Source organism: Triturus cristatus, chromosome 5_1 (genome assembly GCF_964204655.1).
Source record: "Triturus cristatus chromosome 5_1, aTriCri1.1, whole genome shotgun sequence".
In the NCBI taxonomy this organism is placed as follows: Eukaryota; Metazoa; Chordata; class Amphibia; order Caudata; family Salamandridae; genus Triturus; species Triturus cristatus.
In genome coordinates, this window is record NC_140587.1 from 575,311,230 (window position 1) to 575,332,826 (window position 21,597).

At 45.1% G+C, this 21,597-nt stretch overlaps 1 protein-coding gene across 2 annotated transcripts in view; it reads left to right on the plus strand.

Annotated features, from left to right (window-relative positions):
* CPA6 (carboxypeptidase A6) overlaps positions 1 to 21,597 on the plus strand; it is a 906,257-nt gene that overhangs the window by 869,816 nt on the left and 14,844 nt on the right. For both annotated transcript variants that reach the window (XM_085605490.1, XM_085605492.1), the window contains exon 10: positions 19,016 to 19,100. In XM_085605490.1, the coding sequence (XP_085461616.1) occupies positions 19,016 to 19,100 (85 nt within the window). The remainder of the gene's footprint in view (positions 1 to 19,015; positions 19,101 to 21,597) is intronic.

The following is a 21,597-nucleotide window of genomic DNA, read 5'->3' on the forward strand; positions in this document are numbered from 1 at the left end:
GAGCACCTGGGCATGTTTTCAGATGCTCAATATATATGGCCTATTTTGGGACACCACAAACACTGAGGCATCGCCCTTTAGAAAAGCCCGCCGCTCCCTATCCTGGCCTAGTTGCCCTTTCTTGAGTTGCAAAGATGGAGTCAACGCTGACTGCATTTACTCTTGACGGGGAGCTGAGTGACAGGAAGGCAATGGACCCAGAGGAGCCGAGGGACAGCCGAGGGATTGCTGGGAGTTTCCTCTTTATCTTGCTGTCCGGTTATCAGTCGCAACACAAACTCAGATCAATGGAATATTCCAGCAGCACACGATCCGACGCAACGATGTCGACAGTTGGCATACTGAGGCAGCGCACCTTATACAAGCAGAGGAGGGGAGTGCGGGGGCCAGGACAGGGAGAGGGAGCCGGCCCAGCGAGTGGGAGCCAGGCCAGTGAGAGGGAGGCGGGTCAGGGAGAAGGACACGGGCCGGCGAGTGGGAACCGGGCCAGGGGGAGGCAGCCGGGCCAGGGGGAGGCAGCCGGCCCAGTGAGCGGGAGCCGGGCCAGTGAGCGGGAGCCGGGCCAGTGAGCGGGAGCCGGGCCAGTGAGCAGGAGCCGGGCCAGCGAGCGGGATCCGGGCCAGGAAGAGGGCACTGGGGTCTGTGCAGCAAGCAGGACAAGCATTGGCATAGCCAATAGGTCTCGCCTTTGTGACCTTATAAGTGTTTAGCCAGATCTATTGGCTTTGGCAATGTTTTTAACCCCTTCCCTGCTCATGACGGAACCGTTCCGTCATGAGCCACGGTTGTCGTGTGCTCATGACAGAACGGTTCCGTCATGACAATCCTGTCGGCGGCCGCTCCGCCTGCGCGGCGCTGTTTCCCCGCCTGTGCGGGGCGACAACGCAAATGGGCGGAGTCATGACGGAACCGTTCCGTCATGAGCACAGCTCAACTGTGGCTCATGACGGAGCGGCTCCGTCATGAGCACAGGCCCACCGCGCTGCCCCCCTGCCCCCCCCAGCGCTGCAGCGGAATGTCCGCAGCAGCGAAGGGGTTAAGCTATGATGCTTAGTGATACTGAGGTGGTGGTGCTGTATTGGTGCTTAGGTGTAGTGGAGTGTGCAGTGATGCTGAGTTGTAGGTTTGCTGAAGTGATGCTGATGTGGTGCTGCACTGATGCTGAATAGCAGTGCCTCTGTTGGTAAGTTTAGACACTGTAGCACTCCTTTGTAGATGAATGTTTATGAAGATGTGATGGAAAAAGGCACATAGAAATAAAATGTAAGACGAATTATACAAAGGATAACTATTGTGCAGTTGGAAGATAAAATGCAAAACCCTTGGTAACACCAAAAACTTTAGTTATATAAGAAACTAAATTAGTAATAAGGAAGTGTTTGCAAATAACCACAACTGGTTATTAACCCCTTCTGTGCCACGCCCTTTCCCCCTCCTGTGCCGGGCGTTACATTAGTGGTTGGGGTTCATGACGAGATAGTCTCGTCATGGGCACAGCGCGACCGTGCTCCATGACGAGACTATCTCGTCATGGGCACTGAAGAGGTTAATGTAAAAACATCTGCAAATGCCACGTTCTCTTTACACTAGCTGTACCAGAAAAGCTGCTCACAATACACTTTTACAATTTTTTTCAAATAGACAAAGAGTCTGGATTGGTGTAGCCTTTTAATTGCACTTCTCCTGAAAGCAGACACTGAGAGTACAAGTGGCCTGAGGGTAAAGATTGTTTTCTTTATTACAGTAACGTGCTGAATAGAGATTAAATACTGTACCTTAAACAGCTGGATGTGAAATTCCCTATAAAAAACATAGTCATTAAGCTGAGAAACTATTTGCTGGGAAGAAAAAACTACTCAGCCCTACAATCATAAATACATTTAAAATGCACACGAAGCATGATAAAATAAACTGAGGAAACGTTGGAAACGGTTTGTGTTCGTAAACACAAGGGAAACGCAGCATCCAAAGATGCCTCGGTTGAAAATATTAGCGATGAAACTAGGAGGCATTAAAGCACGCAGTTGTGCGCATTATAAGTGAAAGTTCCTCGGAATAAAAAAGAACCGGAGTGATTGTAACTGGCCAGGTTTCTTTGTAAAAAGGGGAGTAATATGCTAGCATTTAATTATTATTGCGTTGGATAACAAAGCCGACTGGAAGCCAGAGACAGCATTGTAACTCTGTATCTAGTCACAGCAAGTCTGTCTCTAATTAGTCGCACCATCCCAAAACCAAACAAGCATTTACAATGCAATGGTCTCGGCATTGGTAAAGTTAGAGCTATTGGCATTGCTCATGACATTATTTTTGTTTGTGTTTTTGTTTTTAAAATATTTAAAGAAATGGCATTGTTATTTACAATGTCAATAGCTTAATCACTCTCAAATGCGAGACCTATTGCATTTGCACCCACACACAGAGCCACCTACACACACACTGATTAAGCTATTGACATTGTAAACAACAATGCCGTTTCTCTACATGTTTTAAAAACAAAAACATAAACAAAAATAATGTCATGAGCAATGCCAATAGCTTTAACTTTACCAATGCCGAGACCAATGTATTGTAAATGCTTGTTTTAGTCTGTAAGCACTATTTTCTTGAATGAGTTTCTCCTACTGCAAACACGACATGCTTTCCTGAAACATTCAGAGCGCCAGGCGCACAACACCCATTGGGCTCACCGGGCTTCAGCCCCCCCCCCGTCATGTGTGTCAGCCCGGCTGAGACAGCCTCGCGGGCTGGCGTCCTTCTAATTGCAGCCGGACCCGAGTACTTCACAGGTCTTTAAAAGACCATTTACTCGTTAATGAGGCTTTTGTTGTGTTTTCACCCCTTCTTACAGCCACTCTGCCTATGGCTGGAAGACTTAGCCCCCCCCCCCCCGAAATCTTTTTCAGCCCCCCCCTAAATTTGGCTCTAGTTGCCCGCCTGCAGAGCGCCATGCGCGCTTTAACTTTCCAAGCAGCCCAGGACAGTGATAGCTGTTCTTTGAATAGGTCTTGCTTTTACAAGAGTTTGAGCTATTGGTATTGTAAATGACAATGCCTTTTATTTATGTTTTAATTAGCAAAACAGATAAACAATAGGCATTGCCACTTACAATGCCAATAGCCTAAACTCTCACAAATACGAGACCTATTGCATTGTAAATGCTTGTTTTGTTTGTTGTTGAGGGGTTGGGCTGGCCTTCATGTCACGGCGTTTTAACTTAATCTGAAGTCACTCTCGAATAAAACTATATCAAACTGAGCGGCTTCCCGCCTCCAATGTGCCGAAAGCTCACGTGCTAGCGATTCCATTTGGAAACAAACTTGAGGCGTTCAGTGAGTCCTTGCACCTCGCGCTACACTGAGCGCCTGCAAAGAAATCCTCCCGGAGCCGCAGAGCACCACGGGAAGCCACATTCTACCTTCACTTTATTAAAAGGTGTCAGGGGCGCTAAGGCGGGTGAGCTCCCAGTGTGTGTGTGTGTGTGGGAGGGGGGGGGCTGCATGTGGCCTATATAGAAGCAGAGGCCTAGTGAAGCTGTGAGGGGACAGCTGCAACCTGTGGTCACACCGGCCGTTTATATACTCACATCTTTAAACCGAAGTGTTATTACCCCAGCGTTACCTATGTTACCCACTTTGACGGATGAAAGGCTGAGTCTGCCCTGCAATAATTGCAATTTGTGACTTGTAGTCAGTGTCACATATGCACTATACTCTCAGCTGAAAAGTATGATTGAGGTACTCGGGTATGGACTTTCTCCTGAGAAGTGTTACACTCAGCCCCAGCCGCCAGCCAGCACGCACACGCCCTTCCTGGGCAGGCCAGAGAGTTGGTCACTCTACTCCCATTCAGAATCTTGGCCTCTCTGCTGAGATTTCACATGTCCCACGGCTACTAAGCCCATCCCCCATGTCATGTTTCGTCCAATCGAGACTTTTTAGCCAACTGAACATTGCATTGTGGGAAATGGGTGTGCGCGTGTTTTTTTTTTTTTTTATTTTTTTTTTAAGAAAACAGTTATGAGCACCGCAGCATGCAAAGTGCTGCTGGCTGTAGCAAAGACAGAGTGAAAGTGCCTCTCAAGAGACGGGGCCTCTTGGCAGCGATACTACAGAGTTCAGCCGCACCCCAATCATCCCCCCCCCCCTCCGGGGCTGGCCGAGAACTTTGCCAGGGCCGGTTTGGGTTCCCAGTCCGGCCCTGTCCAGCACTGGTGCCCTCGGGCCTGTTTCACCCTCGCTACAAGCAGCCCTGACTCTGGGATCTCCCTGCACATATTTAACCCATTCTGTACACGGTCGACTATTCCGTGTTCCCCGCGGCCCATTAAAAGGCAGGAATGCGCAGGAATCTGTAAAAACACCTCTCACGGCAGGGGGGACACAGAGAACGGAAAAGGCATGAGGGTGAAAGTGCGGAGGTTATATACAGTGACAGAAAAACAGGAGAGAGGAGCGATAATGTTAAATGGAAGAAAATAGGGTGGAAAGGGAGATGCAAAAAGGAAAACGGAGGTAGAAAGATGAGAAAACTATAGCGTGATGGAGCATGAAAGTGTCAGGGAGGAGAGGAAATGGATGGCAGAGTGGTGAAAACAGAAACGGAGAAGGAAGACAGCCAGTGGAGGGAAACCCTGAAGAGTGAAGGAGAAAGTGATGGGTGAAATACAGACATAGAAGCCGGGCAATGGGTGAGTGCCAGCCTTCTTTAAAGGTTAACAACTTTTATTAACGTGTGTATGGGCTGTTGGGGGGCTCACTCTTTAGGATTGAGAGAGAGAGGAGGACTCCATGAGGGGCTGATGGCATTATGAATGGATAACAAGCCGAGGGCTGATCAGTCTGTGACAGTAACTGGAAGACACCGGAGCTCGGGCACAGCACTGCGGGGCTGCACCGGGGGAAGCACAGCCAGTAGCGCCCGGTTTTTATTCGGTTGGGTATTTTAGCGGCGATACTTTAGCCCTGCTGCAGAGACGCTGGTCTAGGCGCGCGCTTCTATAAATAACGCCGGCGCGAGGCATGCACCATCCGAGGACCTGGAGGCCGGGGATGCGAGAAGATGTAGCCGGGATGAGGTGCCGGTGCATCCCAGCGGGTAACAGAGGGCGGAGGACAGCGGCCAGAAGGTACGGATCTCCGAATCAATGAGCTATGTTAACAAGGCAGAGCAAAAGGCAAGCACACCACTGCCTTTCTCCGAGGCAGAGCAGAAATGCCTCGGAGAAACGCAGTGGCGTTTTCGGATTCGGGGGCGTGTTTTGCTTTTATCTCCTCTTGCCATTGGCTGGAGGGGATAATTAGACTTTCTGCAAAAAACACGCCCCCGATCCGAAAAGGACGGGGCCTGATCGGAGTGACGGGAGCTCTTCTCCAATGGCTGGCCAGCATTGAAGAGGCCAGCCAATGGAGAACAGGGGAGAAGAGGGGCGGGTTCAAGCCCCTCTTCTCCAAGTCATTAAATCTCGGATCGAGACTGCGCAAGCGCAGCCTTCGAGCCGAGACCTAAAAAGACGTGTGAACTCTCCATAGTAAAAGTGCGTTTAACATACCTACGGGGCTGACTGACACAGAATGTTTGAATGCAACCTTCTACCCCACCCCTAATGGGCCATTAGCATTTCAAAAAGTTTGGTTTGATGAGAAGATTTCAGAACGAACTTTGGGGAAATCCGGGAGGCTATTTGTCAACAGAGAAAAGATGCTGCGTCCAAAGAGGCATAAGTCAACATAAAATAAAGATACCGAGTTGACTAAGGTTAAGCGCATTTTCAAATTTTAACCTTTGGAAAAACAACACGTAAGCTTGGCTTTGAGAAAGGTAACCATGCAGCCCTGCTTTAACCCTTTAACAACGCGTATTGTGTATATGTTTAACTACTAGGGAGGTGGGGGAGTGATTAATGTGAGGGCCACGCTGTATAGCTAGCTGGGATACAAACGGGAGTGCACCTAAAAATAATAAAAACATGTGAAGTAGACTGGGGAGAGGTCTGTAAATTTAAAACATCCTCGATGGAAAATGTAAAAACAGCTCTGAAAAAGAAAAATGCAAAACACTTGGTAACCAGATTTTGAAAATCAAAAACGAAATAAAGGCTATAATTGTAATCCACCGAGGGGTACAGAGTGACCATGATTATCATCATATAATCACAGACGAGACGCTAAGGCAATGAACAGAAGTTAATTTTTAAACCCAGTTTCATGCCCGTTAATTAAACCGCTTTCTGATAACAGCTGCTAAGTAGTCCTACTTTGGCACACACAGAAACGCCCCCCCCTCTATTTTCAGTGGACTCTGTCTGAAAACCGCTACATAAGCCACATTTTCCAAAATCTGTCGTGACTGTCCTGCCAAACCCGGGACCTCTGGTCAACACAACTAACTCCCTTTGAAAGAGACACTCTGCTCCCCTTAAACTTTCTCGGCACGATACAAACAGAAGTGCTCAGTTGAAAGGGGGGTAGCCCAAATGTGAATTTCAGCCCACTGGCTGCTGGAAGTGGTGTTTTCGATTTCAATAAATGTTCGAACGACTGCTCCTGCGATCGCAAACAAATAGATCCGGTTCGTAGCTTCTGCTTATGTAAGAGGACGTGTGATGCCAGATTCGGCAATAGTGGCAGCTGCACAAAGATAATCAGCCTCACATGGGTGCTATATGAAAATACAAAGTATTCATACTGTCGGTGCCTCGGTCTTAACTGGATGATATCTGAGCATATGAATGCTCAAATTAGGTGTTTGACTTTCATCACTTATATCTGCCAGTGGTAGCCACAATGTTTTCACCATGTTTACAAGTCTCTGCATTGCTTTCATGTTGTGGTGCTTCCGAAGAGCAAACAGCCCCTGCAGTGGATGACCCTTTCTAGGCACCTCTCGCATTTAGACGCCACTGAAGGAAAACCTGACTCGTGGAAGGCCACTCTCCTTAAAAGAAATGCACGGCCACAAAAGTGAACGCAACCGCCATCTGTTTCCAATTAACGCAACCACTAGACAGGCAAATGTAAACATGCAAGGGCGCGATAATTGGAAACAGATGGCGGCGCTGCTCGCTCCCGCAAGGTGGATGCCTTACATGCACGAGTGCTCATTGGAAACAGTGCAGTACATGCGCGAGTTTTCCAAAAAGTACAGACCGATTCCAGGAGGTCATCTCCTAGGCAGCACTTGCGCGCTGCACTAGGCTCGACCTAATAAAAGGAGTTGATGCACCAGGGACTGGTAGCAGCGCCATTCCCTGTACAAAGCTCCGATCAGAGGGTTTCTCAAATGCCTGAGAGTAAAGAGATATCCTAGTATTGGCGTTAGCAGTGTGCCAGATGTGCCACCCCTGTCCTTAAAGGGACTGGGGTCACAATACCACAAGAAGTGTCACACTGTCAATCTGACATCCGTGAACGCATGCAAAGGCTCAAGGGGCTGCGGTGGACCGCTATTTGTTCCTTTCCTTCCAGTGATGTAGGCCTGAAAATCTACAGTTTAACAGTCAAATATTGACACCAGGCTGAACAGTCCATGCTTTGCAACCACAAAACTAGTTGTAAAGTATTCGTGCATAGCAATGTAAGTCGCAATAGGAGGAAACCTTCTTCGGCCACCATCTTCCTTTGCAATTCTCAGTCTGCACACTCCATTTCGTTTAAGACAGTTGCAAATCGCAAAGAACTTTTATGCATTGCGAACGGGGAGTTTGCATTTGTGATGTCATTTGCACTGGATGTGCATCAGTTTCAAAGGGGGGGGACTGGGGATCGGAATCAATAACAAGGAAGAGTAGTAGGTACATTTAATGGAAAAAGGGCCAGTGGCAGGGACGTGAAGGAAGCACTTTCTGAGGGAAGCAGGTCCAATGATAGATGGATGGGTGGGTGGTGTAGGGGAGTACATTCTCGGCTGCCACACCAAACACAGACAAGGGGGAGGGCAGGCACATAAATATTGCTGTGATAGACCATAGAGCCTCTCAGGGAGTCTCATCTGCATTAGTATGAAGAGCCATGCTCGTTGACATGGCTCCCGCAGCAAACAAGAACTAGTCTGTGCTTAGGAAGCGCAACAGCAGCTTGAACTTTCAAGGCACTCTTATGAGTTTTATTATTGCCTAGCTCAGTGATGCTGATTGTATCAAACTTAGAAATGTAAAAGGCAGGTTCAGAGTAAAACCAGAGAGGAAGAAAATCCCATGCGTCGACAGTAGGAATAGAGAACGCGTTGCTGACTGGGTTCACCTGATGAGGAGCTGTCACTGAAGCAAGGTTGGCACATCACAATCCCAAAGTGGGAAAAACCTAAAAAATTTGTAGCAATAAATAATAATAAGAATAAGAGTAAGGATAAGAATAACAATTTAAATTAAAATAAGAATAAAAGTGAGAGTGAGAATGAGAACAAAAATAAGAAAAAGAATAAAAGTAAGAGTGAGAATGAGAATAAAAATAATAAGAAGAATAAAAATAAGAATAAAAGTGAGTAAGAGTAGCGAGAGAGAGCCCACGTAGAGCTCTCAGAGTGGACGAGACGTGATCACTTCTCTGAGGGCCAGCAATGAAGCGAGCCGTTCCATTCTGTACTGGTTTAAGCATTCCAGCAGCTTTCAGGACCAGCAAGATAGTCAAACCGTAGTTATATCCACATGATTATAAAAATTATGTGAAGGCATGGCACAGGATGGCAGAGTCCTTCTCAGCCTTTTTAGTAGGGAGTAAAAAACACTGCAAAACTTGTAACCACATGAACTTTAATGTCTCGATTATGTAGATCTGCTCCAACCTTACTCGGATCAGGCACTGGCCCAAGACAGGAGGCCAGAGTTTCTCTTCCCATAGTAGGTAATAGCGGATATCACCAAGAGCTCTGTCTTAGGTGGGGTCAGTTTTTGAAAATTGACAGATACACAAAGTCTGTTCAGGACTAGCTACAACTTAACGCAGACTTGCATATTTCCATTTCATGCTGAGGCTAAAAAGGAGCCATCTGCGTCCCAATAGAAGTGAGCACCTGCTTCATGACGGAGGTGGGCAAGGGGCCACCAATATGTTACAAAAGGGGAACAAGTTGAGCCCTGTGGAATCAATATCATCATGCCACCATCCCAACTGCGGTTATTCACTCCGACACGCTGGCAGCATTGACACTGCCTCCTAGACACCAGCTTCAGCAGCGTATATGGGCATCCATTCTTGGGCTGTCCTGCCCAGACATGTCAGATGCACCAAGATCAAAGTCAACACCACGCTCTGCTTTGCACTCAACAAGGAAGAGACAGAAAATCGGCAAAGATGGGACAGAAGAAGTGATACCCAAATTCCAATATTACCTCTTTCCATGCTGCTTTTCTCTACTGCTTTCTCAGAACCTCACGTCTCCCTCCACCATTCTCTGCCAATACATCTACATTTCTACCTTCTGCCAGTCTCACTCTATCTCACCGATCTTCTATATACTTCACCGATCTATTTTCATCTCACCTTCCTATGTCCCTCTTCCATTAACTTCATCTTTCTCTTGAAATCCTCTTTCATTTTCCCTCACTTCCCTTTCTCTTTCGTTCCATCTCTCTATACCTCACCTGTCCCTACCTTACTCCTCTCTACTTCACCAATCTTCCTAACCCTTTACTTTTCCTATAACTGACATCTCACTCACTATCTCATCTGTGTCTACTCTATCTGAGTAGCTGACTGCTCCATTACCTCACCATGTATTCACTACCTTACCTAGCCACTATCCTCTCTTGCTACCAGGCGGGGGGGGGGGGGAGCTATTCCGCAATGGCAGAGGATTGTTGCCCCACTTTTAGAGCCAGCAGCTAAAAAATAAAACGATATTTGATTATCATTTTATTTTTGAGCAGCTGGCTCAGGCAGCATTTACAGGGAGGGGTGTTGCCGGGGCATGGGAGGGGGTAGTAGAAGGAGTGCTATGTGCACTCTCTAAGAGCCCATGAGGGTTTAGCCGGCCGTCTATGGCCGACCAAAACACACATGCGCACTTAGATTTCTCCAGCCCGGCCGCATTGAGCAGACGGACTTGAGAAACCCCACAGATTCCCTGGTCTGAGCAGGGCGTCTTTCCAGCCTGCTCAGACCAATACCCACACTGCTCTGCAGCACAGGGATTGGAAAAGGAGTCTGATGCAGTCCCAGTGCCTGCTGGGACACAAAGAGGAAGCACCTGCAAGACGCGGCCGTCAACTTAAGGTACTTTTTTTTAATTCTCCCCCGCATGCCCCTCTCCCCCACCCCACTACCTTTTCTTTGTGATGGCTGCCACTGCTTGCTACCTCAGTTCCCTCTACCCCACCTCTTTCACTACCCTGCTCCTTTGTGTACTCTACCTCTGTTTTCTATCATTATGCGTGTTCTCTCTCATTTATCTGTATACCTCCTCTATTTCAAGTCACCCTTTCTACCCCACTTCACTCTATACATCCCTCTACCTCACTCCTCTGTTTACTTCTAAACTCTGTGCATCTATCTACCTCACTCCTCTGTTTACTTTAACACTGTATCTTTACCTCACACTCTTCTTCTACATCAACCTCACTTCTGTAGCTGTGTCACCTCTTTTCTTTCTGCTCCTCATTTCTCTTTCTACCCTTCACCTGTCCTGTACTTTCTTTATATCTACCTCACTACTCTCTTTACATGGACTGTCCTTCTGTACCTCACTTCTCACTTGCCCTTTCTCTTTACCTCATCATACTTTCTCTACCTTGCAGCTCACTATTTAAGTATATCAGCTCTCTACCTGTTTACCTTTATATCTGTACCTCTACTTCTCCCTAACTCGCCCTTCTTTCTACCTTACATTTCTCTCTCTAGACCTCGCCCTTATTGTCCCATATCCCTCTCACTACATTTCGTTCTCACTATTCAATCTCTCTTCCTCTACACCTCACTATAAAACCTTACCCATTTCTCTACTTTTTCTCTCTACCTATCTCTTCTTCTACTGTTCTGTATATTTCATTTTGGCAACCTTACCCTTCTCTCTCTACCTTTCACCTTTCTCTTTATTAGGTGTCTCTCTGCATAATTTCAATCTCTTCCTCCCTTCTCGCTCTTCCTAATCTTTCTTAGACATTTGCATTAACTTTCTTTCAGTCTCATGCCTCATCCCATTTCTTTTACTAAACAGAGTCGAAGGTGTCTAAAGAAGTAGTCATAGAGAGAGGAGAACAACTGCAAATGACCTGAAAAGAGAATTAAGGTTTTACACAATCAATGGTGAAAATCCTCAAGGAAGTGACTTTCCGTCTTGCAGCAGGACGGACGTGTGAAGGGGGATTTATTTGTGATTGTGAATATCCAATAATTATAACTACATTTTCAAGTGCAGATGAGTCTAATTTTGTCAGTGTGTAGTAGTCCATCAAGTCACCCTTACTGTGAATGTCCTGCAATGGGAGAAACAGACTGTCGAGGCACAAAATTCCATGTAAAATATAGCTTCAAGACAAAAAATCTAGATCCAAGCACAGAGAGAAATGGAAAGAGAGAACCAATGGCGGATTCCAGTGGCCGCACCTCTTCGATGTGTTCCCCAAGTAGTGGTTAATAGTATGATAAGGGTCGGTGTGCACAATCAGCTCCTGCACCCGCCATTGTGGGATGCCAACTGCTGAGCAGATATATAGTACTTTATGAACAATGGAGCGGTGCACTCCCAAGTGAGTATTTTTCAATAATGAAGCTCGATCAGTATCTTTGTGGGAAAATAAATCTTTATTTAAAAAATCCAAGAGGTTGTGCAAAACATCAGCCAACGCGTTTCATTCAAAAGGTTGAACTTCGTCAGGGCTGGAAGAAGTATGACATAAATAACATAAATACACTAATTTTGTGAACAGTAACATAAACAATAAACACTACTGAACATCTCATATGTGGTTACAACACAGAACGCGACACTGGAAACAATGGTGAACGCATGATAAAAAATATATACATATTCAACATATGTCATTATAAAAACACATAACAGATGATAAAATCAACATTACACATCTGTGATAAACAGAACATCAAATAACATACAATTTCCTTGTCACCCATTGAGTAAATGCACGCATATTCGTACACTGGGATATACAAGAGACTAGGTCTCAACTCTTTGGAAGTTCTTTGTGTGTGGGGTGGATGTACCTACGGACAGTTATATAAGATTCCTATATGCTACTGTCCATGGTCGTGTCCGGGCTATGGACCGTTGAGAAGGAGAGGGGGAAGGGGGGCGTTGGGGAATTAGCTATGTACCCATAGCATAGTCGGTGACGCAGGATGGAACAATGAAAACAACTATACCTATCTGGGACTTCCCAAAAGTCCTCTTTCTACATATAATCACAAGGTAACACAGTAATATGATATGTACAAGCATTATCAAAACAAAGAGACCACGTTGGATATACAACAGTGCTTCATGTGTGTTGTTTGGATCTCCCAAATCCTAATACAACATCCTGTAGGGTGCTATCCATGCCCGTAAGCGGGCTATGTTTGGTTGCCCTGAAAAGATTTTTGTGGGTTTGTAAAAAATAAAACTGAGATCAATTGCGAAGGAAGCGGTGGGAGGGAACTGTGATCTAAGTAGTCAGAAAAATGTGACAAGAAGGAATATACACATGTGTACCACTGCAGCCTGCCTGGACAACATGTCACAACCAGTTTGGCTCAGTTACTCCCAAATTCTTCCTTTCCTTTGAAACTCTTAAGTTCCTGCAACTCGCTGGATCGCAGTATCAATCAAATAGGTTACAGGAATGCTGAAAACATTGGCGTAACGAAACTTGATGGGGGCCCCATTGCAAGGTACGCGGAGGGACCCCTCTCCTGCAGTTGTGGCTTGTGACATTTGAAAGTGGTGGGCGTAAAATTTGTTTTGTAATGCACGGTGTTGAGCGAGCGAACCCGAACAACCTAAGGGGGATCCGGGGGGGTTCTCCCACCGAGCAAATTTTGAAAAAAGAGTGGGAAAATGGTGCATTTTCAAACAAATTTGAGAAAGCAAGAAGGTTAATAAAGCAATTGTGAAAGTGCAGTTATTACATTAATAAAGAGATAACATATAATAACATAGGTAGCTGCTTATTCAGTATAACCACAGCGCTTCATAACAGACTTCGAGATACAATGCTGAGTACCTCACAGATTTTTTTTATTTAACAAACAATCAACTAAACAGGTCACAAACTAGCAGCATTCAAGAAGAAATTTTAGGATTAACGTATTGCCTGCCTGGTGATGATGGTGATATGATATTCTACCTGGAAAATCCCATGCCATGTGGGGGGGGGGTGGAATAAGAGAAGATGTGCATATTATGAACTCATTTAGTTCACCATTCAAAAGACCACAGCAGGAGTCACACATCCAGACCAGAAATATAAAAGTGTACAAAACTAATGCAACGACTTGGAACATCTAAGCATTGAAACCATTGTTGTGGGCTTTTAGAGTCTGGGTATTGTAATGATTGTGACAGCAGGATATGCATAGGTTAGCGTACCATCGGTCTTCAACTTTACTTCACTTTGAAATATATACCGCCTTAGCAGTCGCCTTAGCCCACACTACAACTACAGTGTACTACCACAGTATAAAACAGAATTGCATGATAGAAGGGCTATGGAGAGACAAGGGGCAACGTTGGAGTGTCAGTGTGGTAGTGGGGGGAATCTGTGGAGAAGGTTTTTTTTGGGGGTGGACCATGGGAAGGGACGGTGCCAACAAACAATATTGCCACAGGCGCCATCAGTGCTAAAGCAGGCACTCTCTCTCTGATCTTGTCTCACCACTCATGCCCCATGCCCAGTTGATTCATACCAGAAAAATCTAAAATCCCTTCATAAAGCACCAAGCTGGCTTGAAATTTTACAGTAACTTTACAGGTAGAAAAATGTGTATCTAACATTTTCCATTGACCTAATGTTACAATTGGATTCCATAACTTCTGCTTAGCTTGCTTCACATGTGGATTTGTGAAAGCTGCAGTTAAAATCAACAAGCATTTGCAATGCAATAGTTCTTGCATTTGCGAGAGTTAGAGCTATTGGCGTTGTAAATTACAATGTCTTTTACCTATGTGTTTTGGCATCGAGCGTGATGGGTGCATGTAAGGTTGTGACTAAGTCAGTTACCTATAAAATAGTTTACTTATAAACAACCAGTTAGGGTGAAGCAGCCAGTGTTAAAGGCCATACGTCACTGTGTCTGCAAGAATAGTTAACCATGTGTTAGATGTTAATAGTAGACTACCAGATGATAGGCTTGGTTGGGGGAGATATTCATACCTGCGACTGCAGCATAAGAGCCTTATTTGTGTTAATATACTTAGTGAAAAAGCAATATTGAGAGCAACAGAAATTACACAAATTCACGTATGCGCACTGGGATTACCTGACAGCAATTTAATTATTGATAAATCCAATCAACAAGTACTGTATTTCCTAATAAATGCAAATATGAAACATGCGAAAAAATGGAGTTTAAAAAAGGTGGAGGACAAAAAGCAATGAGGGTTGACAGTTCAAGGGTGCTAGTAGTGAGTCGAGGAAGCCATGAGAGATTTGAAGACAAAAACATGGAAGGAAAATAGTTGAATAGAGGATGGAGGCTATTGCAAACAGGAGGGGTGACAGCGGGCACCCCTATCCACACATCTGCTTTTTTGCCCACTCTGAATCCCAGTCCTCCTTCCCATCCAGCATCCAATTTATTTGTTAAATCTCCCCTCCATCCACAAACCTTTGAGTGAGCCAGGCAGAAGGCACACTGTCTGCCAGGCTTTGAGGTTACAGCACAGGAGACGTGCTCAATGACACTTCAGTTAAAGCACTTAATTTAAACTAGTTGAATGAATCGTCCCCACTGCTGCTACTCGAGTGGAGATTAAGGTTAAAGGAGAGAGCGACAGGCCAAGGGCAGTGGGGGAAAGGAAGAGAGGAAGGTGGTTAGGTAGGAAAGTGAAGCAGACACTCCGACTCCCAAGGAGGACCAAAAACACTCACTCGTCACTAGTGGTCATGTTGCCAGGTGTCGGTGTCTCAGCAGAACAGTCCACGGTGCTCCCTTTCAATGAGGCCCAGTTGCAACTCCTGAAATCGCCTCTCAATTACAGCTCTAAACAGAATACAAGAGGCACAGAAGTATGTGTCGTGTAACTGTTTGGAGCACATGACCGCTCTGACGTCAGGCCATTTTCCAAATGCTGCAACCCCTCCCTTTCCGAGATGTCACGCTGTGACGACTTAGCCTGACGTCTATCGATGCTTTTGATATAATTTAAAATAGGATGGTAATTGCTTTTATAATTACCATCCACATCCATATAGCGCATCATAGCTGCCAAGGTTTCAGATTGCTATGTGTGACATTGTCATAATTTCAGCGGAATTATGGGTGACATTTCAGCAACTATGAGTGATACTTTCCCATGTGATACGTCAAGCAATTAGGACAAGTGAAACATATTAATTAAACCAATTTGAGCAATGGGAAGCTTTAAGAAGATTTTAAAACTTCTGCAAAGCACCATAAATAGAGGGGCACTTAGGAAGCAAAGAAGTGGCAAGGGGCATGCTGATTGGGAAAGAAGGATTCAAACTCCCTGGTGGAAAGACTGAGCAGCATGGATAATGCATGACATAGAGTGCCTGCTTCTAAGCACTAACATGATCATCGGACACAAAAAAACAGAGCAGAGCCTAGGAAGTGTAAGGCGACCGGAAATAGCTGTTTTTAGAGGTCTATTTTTTTAAAATAGATTCATCCAATTGGTGGGACTCGGCTGAGAGGTGCGCAAATGGGCAATTAGTGGTAAATGTGCTGCGCTCGTGTAAGAATAACATGCATACTTTTAAAATACATTTTGTAAAACATGTCTCAGCTGTGAATACCAAATTGGGACACACATTTGCAGTAACAAATTAGGATTGGCAAATACATTGCGCTCCGGATTGAAAATCACAAGGAAATCACAAGGAAATAAATAGCACTCTGTAAAATGCAGAGTGCACTAACTTGTTTCAATGAGGGCCACCGGCATCTCTGCATAAATCGTCTCACCGTCCTGATGGATGCAATGTGAAGGACCTTCGTTTTTTTAATCTGCAGGTCAATTATTGTTTAATTGTTTTCCGGTGCATGCTGAAGTATTTTCAATCCAGGGAGTTGACGTCAGAAAAATACTTAAATGTTCCCCCTTTAGAAACAACGATGTGGATAATTCTATGCCTCTATGCCGACTCAATGAGGAGCTCTCCGGGCCGACGCCCGAGCACTGTGCTGAGGGGGCTCCCTGGAGCTTGGGCGGCCCCCGTACCGCGGGGGCTGCGTGGGCCTGTGTTACGCCCCTGGAGAGGTCGTGTGTGAAAGATAGAGAAAGAGAGAGAGTCTGAGAGAGAGAGAGAGACAGTCTGAATGAGAGAGAGAGAGAGAGAGTGAGAGAGAGTCTGAAAGAGAGAGAGCAAGGAAAAGGGAGAGAGAGAAAGATAGGGAGAGAGAGAGGGGGGTGCCCAGACAGGGATGGGGGCATCAACTGGAGAGATAGTGCAGGAGAGAGAGTGTGTGTCTGAAAGAGAGAGTGAGAGTGAGTGAGTGGGTGTGCAAGAGAGAGGAGAGAGACAGAGAGAGTGCAGGAAAGAGAGAGAGGGGGGTAAGAGAGAGAGAGGAAGAGGGGGAGAGAGAGAGAGGGGGTAGAGGGAGATGTCCCTGCCCAACCGGAGAGAGAGAGAGAGAGAGAGCAGGAGAGAGAGAGTGTCTGAGAGAGAGAGACGGAGCGAGAGAGTCACAGAGAGAGTGCAAGAGAGAGAGTGAGAGTGTATGACATTGTTCTGCATTCTGTCCATCAACTGTTGTTTTTGCATTTGTCACCCGGAGTGGGAAGGGTATGCCCAGACGTGGGTCCCGTGCTCTCCATGCCACTGGAATCAAGCTATCCTGGCTGAAGAGGGGTGGAACCCCGAAACCGGTCCTAGGATGCTTGTTTCCAGTCCAGGGAGGACCTGGCTTGGCAGTTCGGGCTGGACTGTTCCCATGAGGCACAGGGTCAAGACTGATTTGCATATGGCTGGGTTCAAACTGGAATGGCATGGTGAGCAAAAAAAACTATGGATTTAGGCCCAGATCTCTGTACTGGGGTGAATGTATGACATTGTTCTGCATTCTGTCCATCACCTGTTGTTTTTACATCTGTAAGGTGTCAATGGGTGTCTGAGGAGCAGGTTATTCCCAATGCACTTCACCCTGTAGTTGCAGCCGACAACTCGGAACGCCCGTGTAAGTTGATGCTAGTTCCCTTTGAGTGGGGGGGGTCTCAGGTTCATGAAGATCGTTGTTAGTCTGCCCATGCCTGTAGACTGTCCGCTTGGCAATGACCTGGAGAGTTCCCCATGGAAGGAGGTGGAACTCCATGCTCATTTGGAGATGTTGGGTCTGCCTCAGTGGGTCTGTGTGACCACTCGGTCTGTGGGGTAATCAGAAGGACCTGGAGCCTGAAACAGTGGCCCAGGTGCCTGCCAAATAGAAGAAAGGGCAGGGGGTGTGGGAAACCAGCCCAGGACGTTCCCACGGTCCAGGAGGAGGCAAAACCTGAGAGGGATGCCTTGGAACCTACAGGGGAACAAGTGGTAGAACTGGAAGACCTACCTGAGCTGACCCATTGGCAGCAGGAGGGAGGTCCCTGCAGGGAGGAGTTCTGCAGAGTGCAGCTGGAGTGCCCTACTCTTGTTGGTTTGCGGTAACAGGCTGCGGACCAGGCAGCAGGTGATCAGTCTGGGTCACATCTGATTTACTGGGAAGATGGGTTTGATTTGATTTGATTTGAGTATTCATTAGGTAGCCACCAACCATCACACATACAGCACACTAAACCCTATGAAAAAGAATATGGCTGAAAATGGACTTGTAACTTACCGACTTATTAGAGGTAAGAAAAGACCAGAATATCATCCGTTTTATTTCACCTCTACCCAACCGCACGAGCACTTTCTTTATTTTTGTACTCACGCTCTTTTCATTTACCGGACATTATGCTATTGGTCTATTGTAATTGACACTGATTTCTTTCTATCTCGCAGTTATTGACAAACAGCATGTGTGCACCTCGATTCGTTCACCCGTTATTTCTCAGCTTTCTCTTTACCTCACACGGACATCCTCGGTGCGATTGATTTGAACAGGTAGCACACACACAAACACCAACATATCCAGTATCATTAAATGTTGTGCACACATCACACTGTATGCATTTTGTTAGATGTGAATGTGATATAGGTTGCATATTGTGATCGGAAGATACTTTATTTTATGCCTTTGTCTTTACTTTTCCTCTAAAACATTGGAATCACGCCCCTGATGAAGGGCCATAGCCCGAAATTAATTGGGCCGTTGTAAACCGTGATATTGAATGAAGTGTGACAAAATCTTCATAATGATGGAATTATGAATATCAATCATGAACTTTTATGAAAAAATTCAATAGATTCAATTGAAAAAGAACTTTGTTAACAAAGTGTTACCTTGAATTACTTTAAACGAATACAAGTGGGGGACGCCCCTCAAATCAGAGGATCGCGCTTTAGGAAACATTATTATTTATTCTTACACTCAGGAAGATTTACCCACCTGCACCACCGACCTTTCCTCACCTTTATTACATTTGGGATACACCAGAGTGCGCTTGTCTACTTTATTTTCATAATTGAAAATGGACTTGTGCATTTCACAAGAAATTTAAAAAGCTGCACCACATTTCCTAGGAAAGTTAATATTGTACCACAGCCATAGTTTAACTCAAGTCTAGTCAAGTTTAGGTTGCATTTGTGATATAACTTGCCTAATTATCCTTTTATTGAAATAACTAAAACTTCCAAAAACATGACTATCAATATTATGAAACTAAGTGACAAGGTGGAATTAACCTATCATTTAAGGTTTCAGATGCCTAGTGAATGCTGAATGAAGGTGTGGGAATTCTGATTGGTTTGTTTTTTACTGTGCAGGAATCTGCAGCTATTGACGCAGTACGTGCACTTCGTTCGGCATACGGTGTGAGGTACAAGTATGGACCAGCATCCAGCACTTTGTGTGAGTATTTCTTAAGTAAGCACAATAATGATGGTTATTTAAATTTTCCCCGAAATCAGTGGGCAAAGTGCATTAAAAAAAAGTATGGTGATGCTGTAAGCAATGGGGTCGGGGTGAGTGAGCAGGTGGGGTCAAACACGGATAAAAAACAAAATATTCTGTAACTTTTTTCAGTCTTTCACCTTCATGTTGATAACTATACATAAAAAACGCACTGCTGAATGAAAAATAAAGGCAAGTTAAGTTAATCAGTGTGAAATGCACTATTGTACATTATGAAACCTCTAGTAGTTAATGCACTGTAGAGATCTGTGTGTGTGAGAGCCACAGAATTGAATTCTGGTTGGTGCAGTGGAATATAGTGAGTTGTGTGTGTTTAGTGCTAGGAGGTCCCAGTCTGTGACAGAAAGCACTATGAATATGTAAGTTCTTATTTTGAACGTGCCTTACCTACAGTATAAGATAGGGTGCCAAAAAAAGGCGCTAAAACGTTTAAGATAAAAAAAAGTGCTTCCAAAATACAGATTTTAGTACTACCCAGACTGTACGTTGTGCAATTTTATTTTTATAACTGTCCTTTGAACACACACACTTCACAGCTGAGCTGGTAACTCCCTTGCAATACCACTCAGAAAGAATAAACCTGTGTCATCTGGAAACTTCATATGATTCCATCAATTAAAGCGAATACCGGCTTCCAAGCAGACTTTACATTTGCAGATTGACCAGTTGCGCACCATTATACGTCTTTCATGTAGTAGACACACTGGCAAGAAGGCTTGTTTAGCTATCTCCCTCTCCCCCGGTTTAACAGCACAGGAAACTCCCTGCCTTACACTTTAGCTGATGCATTTTAACTGTCAGAATTAACCTGTAGTCTTTTCACAAAAAGTAGGATAACTGTTTTTCTTAAATAAAAAATATACACCCATAAAAACTCTCACACACTCATTCACAGACCCATACAGCCACTCTGTGGATGATGCCATGAGTGATGTCATTTGAGGTGTCATCAGTGATGACACTGACCATGTCATGAATGATGTTATATGTGAGGTCATCAGCAGTGCATTGCAGGGTCATAAGTTATAGTTAGATCAGGTAACTATAACTGCAGAATGTCACTTGTTTTGTACAAGTGAGATGAGACTAACTATAACATCCATGTAACCCTTGTTTTTTTCTGTGAATTTCTATGGTTTTTTAAATTTTATTTCCTAAATATAACATTCCTGTAACCTTTGGTTTTTAGGTCTCGCCTAGCGTTGCAGCGTGCATGCGGTGCTTGCTCTGCGAGGCTTCTTGTAGTTGGGATTTTCTGGAAGTTTAGTTTAAGCCCCGCCCATCATTTTCATTGGGTCGCGTCAGCGTTTATGCTACACGCTGGCTTCCCATTGAAAAGGAGGCTTCTTGGTTACCGCCTGTCTCCATTTTGGACGGCCCATCCGGACTCGATCGTGTACTCGCGGAGATTACACGGTGGGCTTTATCTGGTGGGTGAGCACTATTTTCTTTCACTCGGCTTTGGCAATGTCAGCCGCTTGTTGTTACGTGCTAATTAGCCATGCTTTCAGTTTCATGGCGACCGTGCGCTTTTGTTTACATGTGGCTAACTGTATTTACTTTATTTAGCTGTGCTTTCAGTTTCATGGCGACAGTGCGCCTTTGTTTACATGTGGCTAACCTTTCATCGCCCGCATCCCACACAGAGGAATGCAAGCGTAAGTCAATGGGAACCCGGCGCACTGCATACCAAGCACGGTTCCAAAGGGAAGCGAGGTCTTGTGCCAGGAGGCTCCCCACACACCACCCATCTGATCCTCATTTAGGAAAGGAAAGTGCTTTCCCTGCTTTCTCCCACTCTAAAAATAAAAATCACGCCCAAATGCATTTAAAAGAGCGGCTAACACGTCCCTCCTTTTCAGCCTCAAACTAATCCCCCAATTGAACTTTCTGCATTTAACAGGCGCCCTGCACCTCCGCCCCTTCCGTTGGTAGAAAGTTCTGCTGCTTCTTCCCACTGAAAACGTAATGAAGTTGATTGCGGAAATCGATGTGCATGTTGCTATTCACAAATTAATCAGTGGCTGTTACAAATACTTTATTTTCCCATCTCTGCATGTGATGTTTTTGTTACAAATCATATTATCAAATTGATAAGTCCTGACCAGTCTCTTATGCAACATTTCTTGGTGTGATGGTGGTGAATGTGACTTGTCAGTTACTGAACATCGAATTCGGGTAGTAAAATGCGCATCATTTGTTCTGGAGATATTGTTTTCCCAGCTCCGAGGATTGTTTACGAAAACAGATGCAGTTTTGTGACTCTTACTCTCCTCTGTCTCAGAGCTCAGCAACTAACATGAAGTTGTATTTCCATAAAGGATTATTATCTACACGTTGCCTGGAATCCAAACACACACAGCATCACATACACAGTCATACATATATTTGTGTACAGCTGAATAACACCTTGCCAGATATACTCATACACACC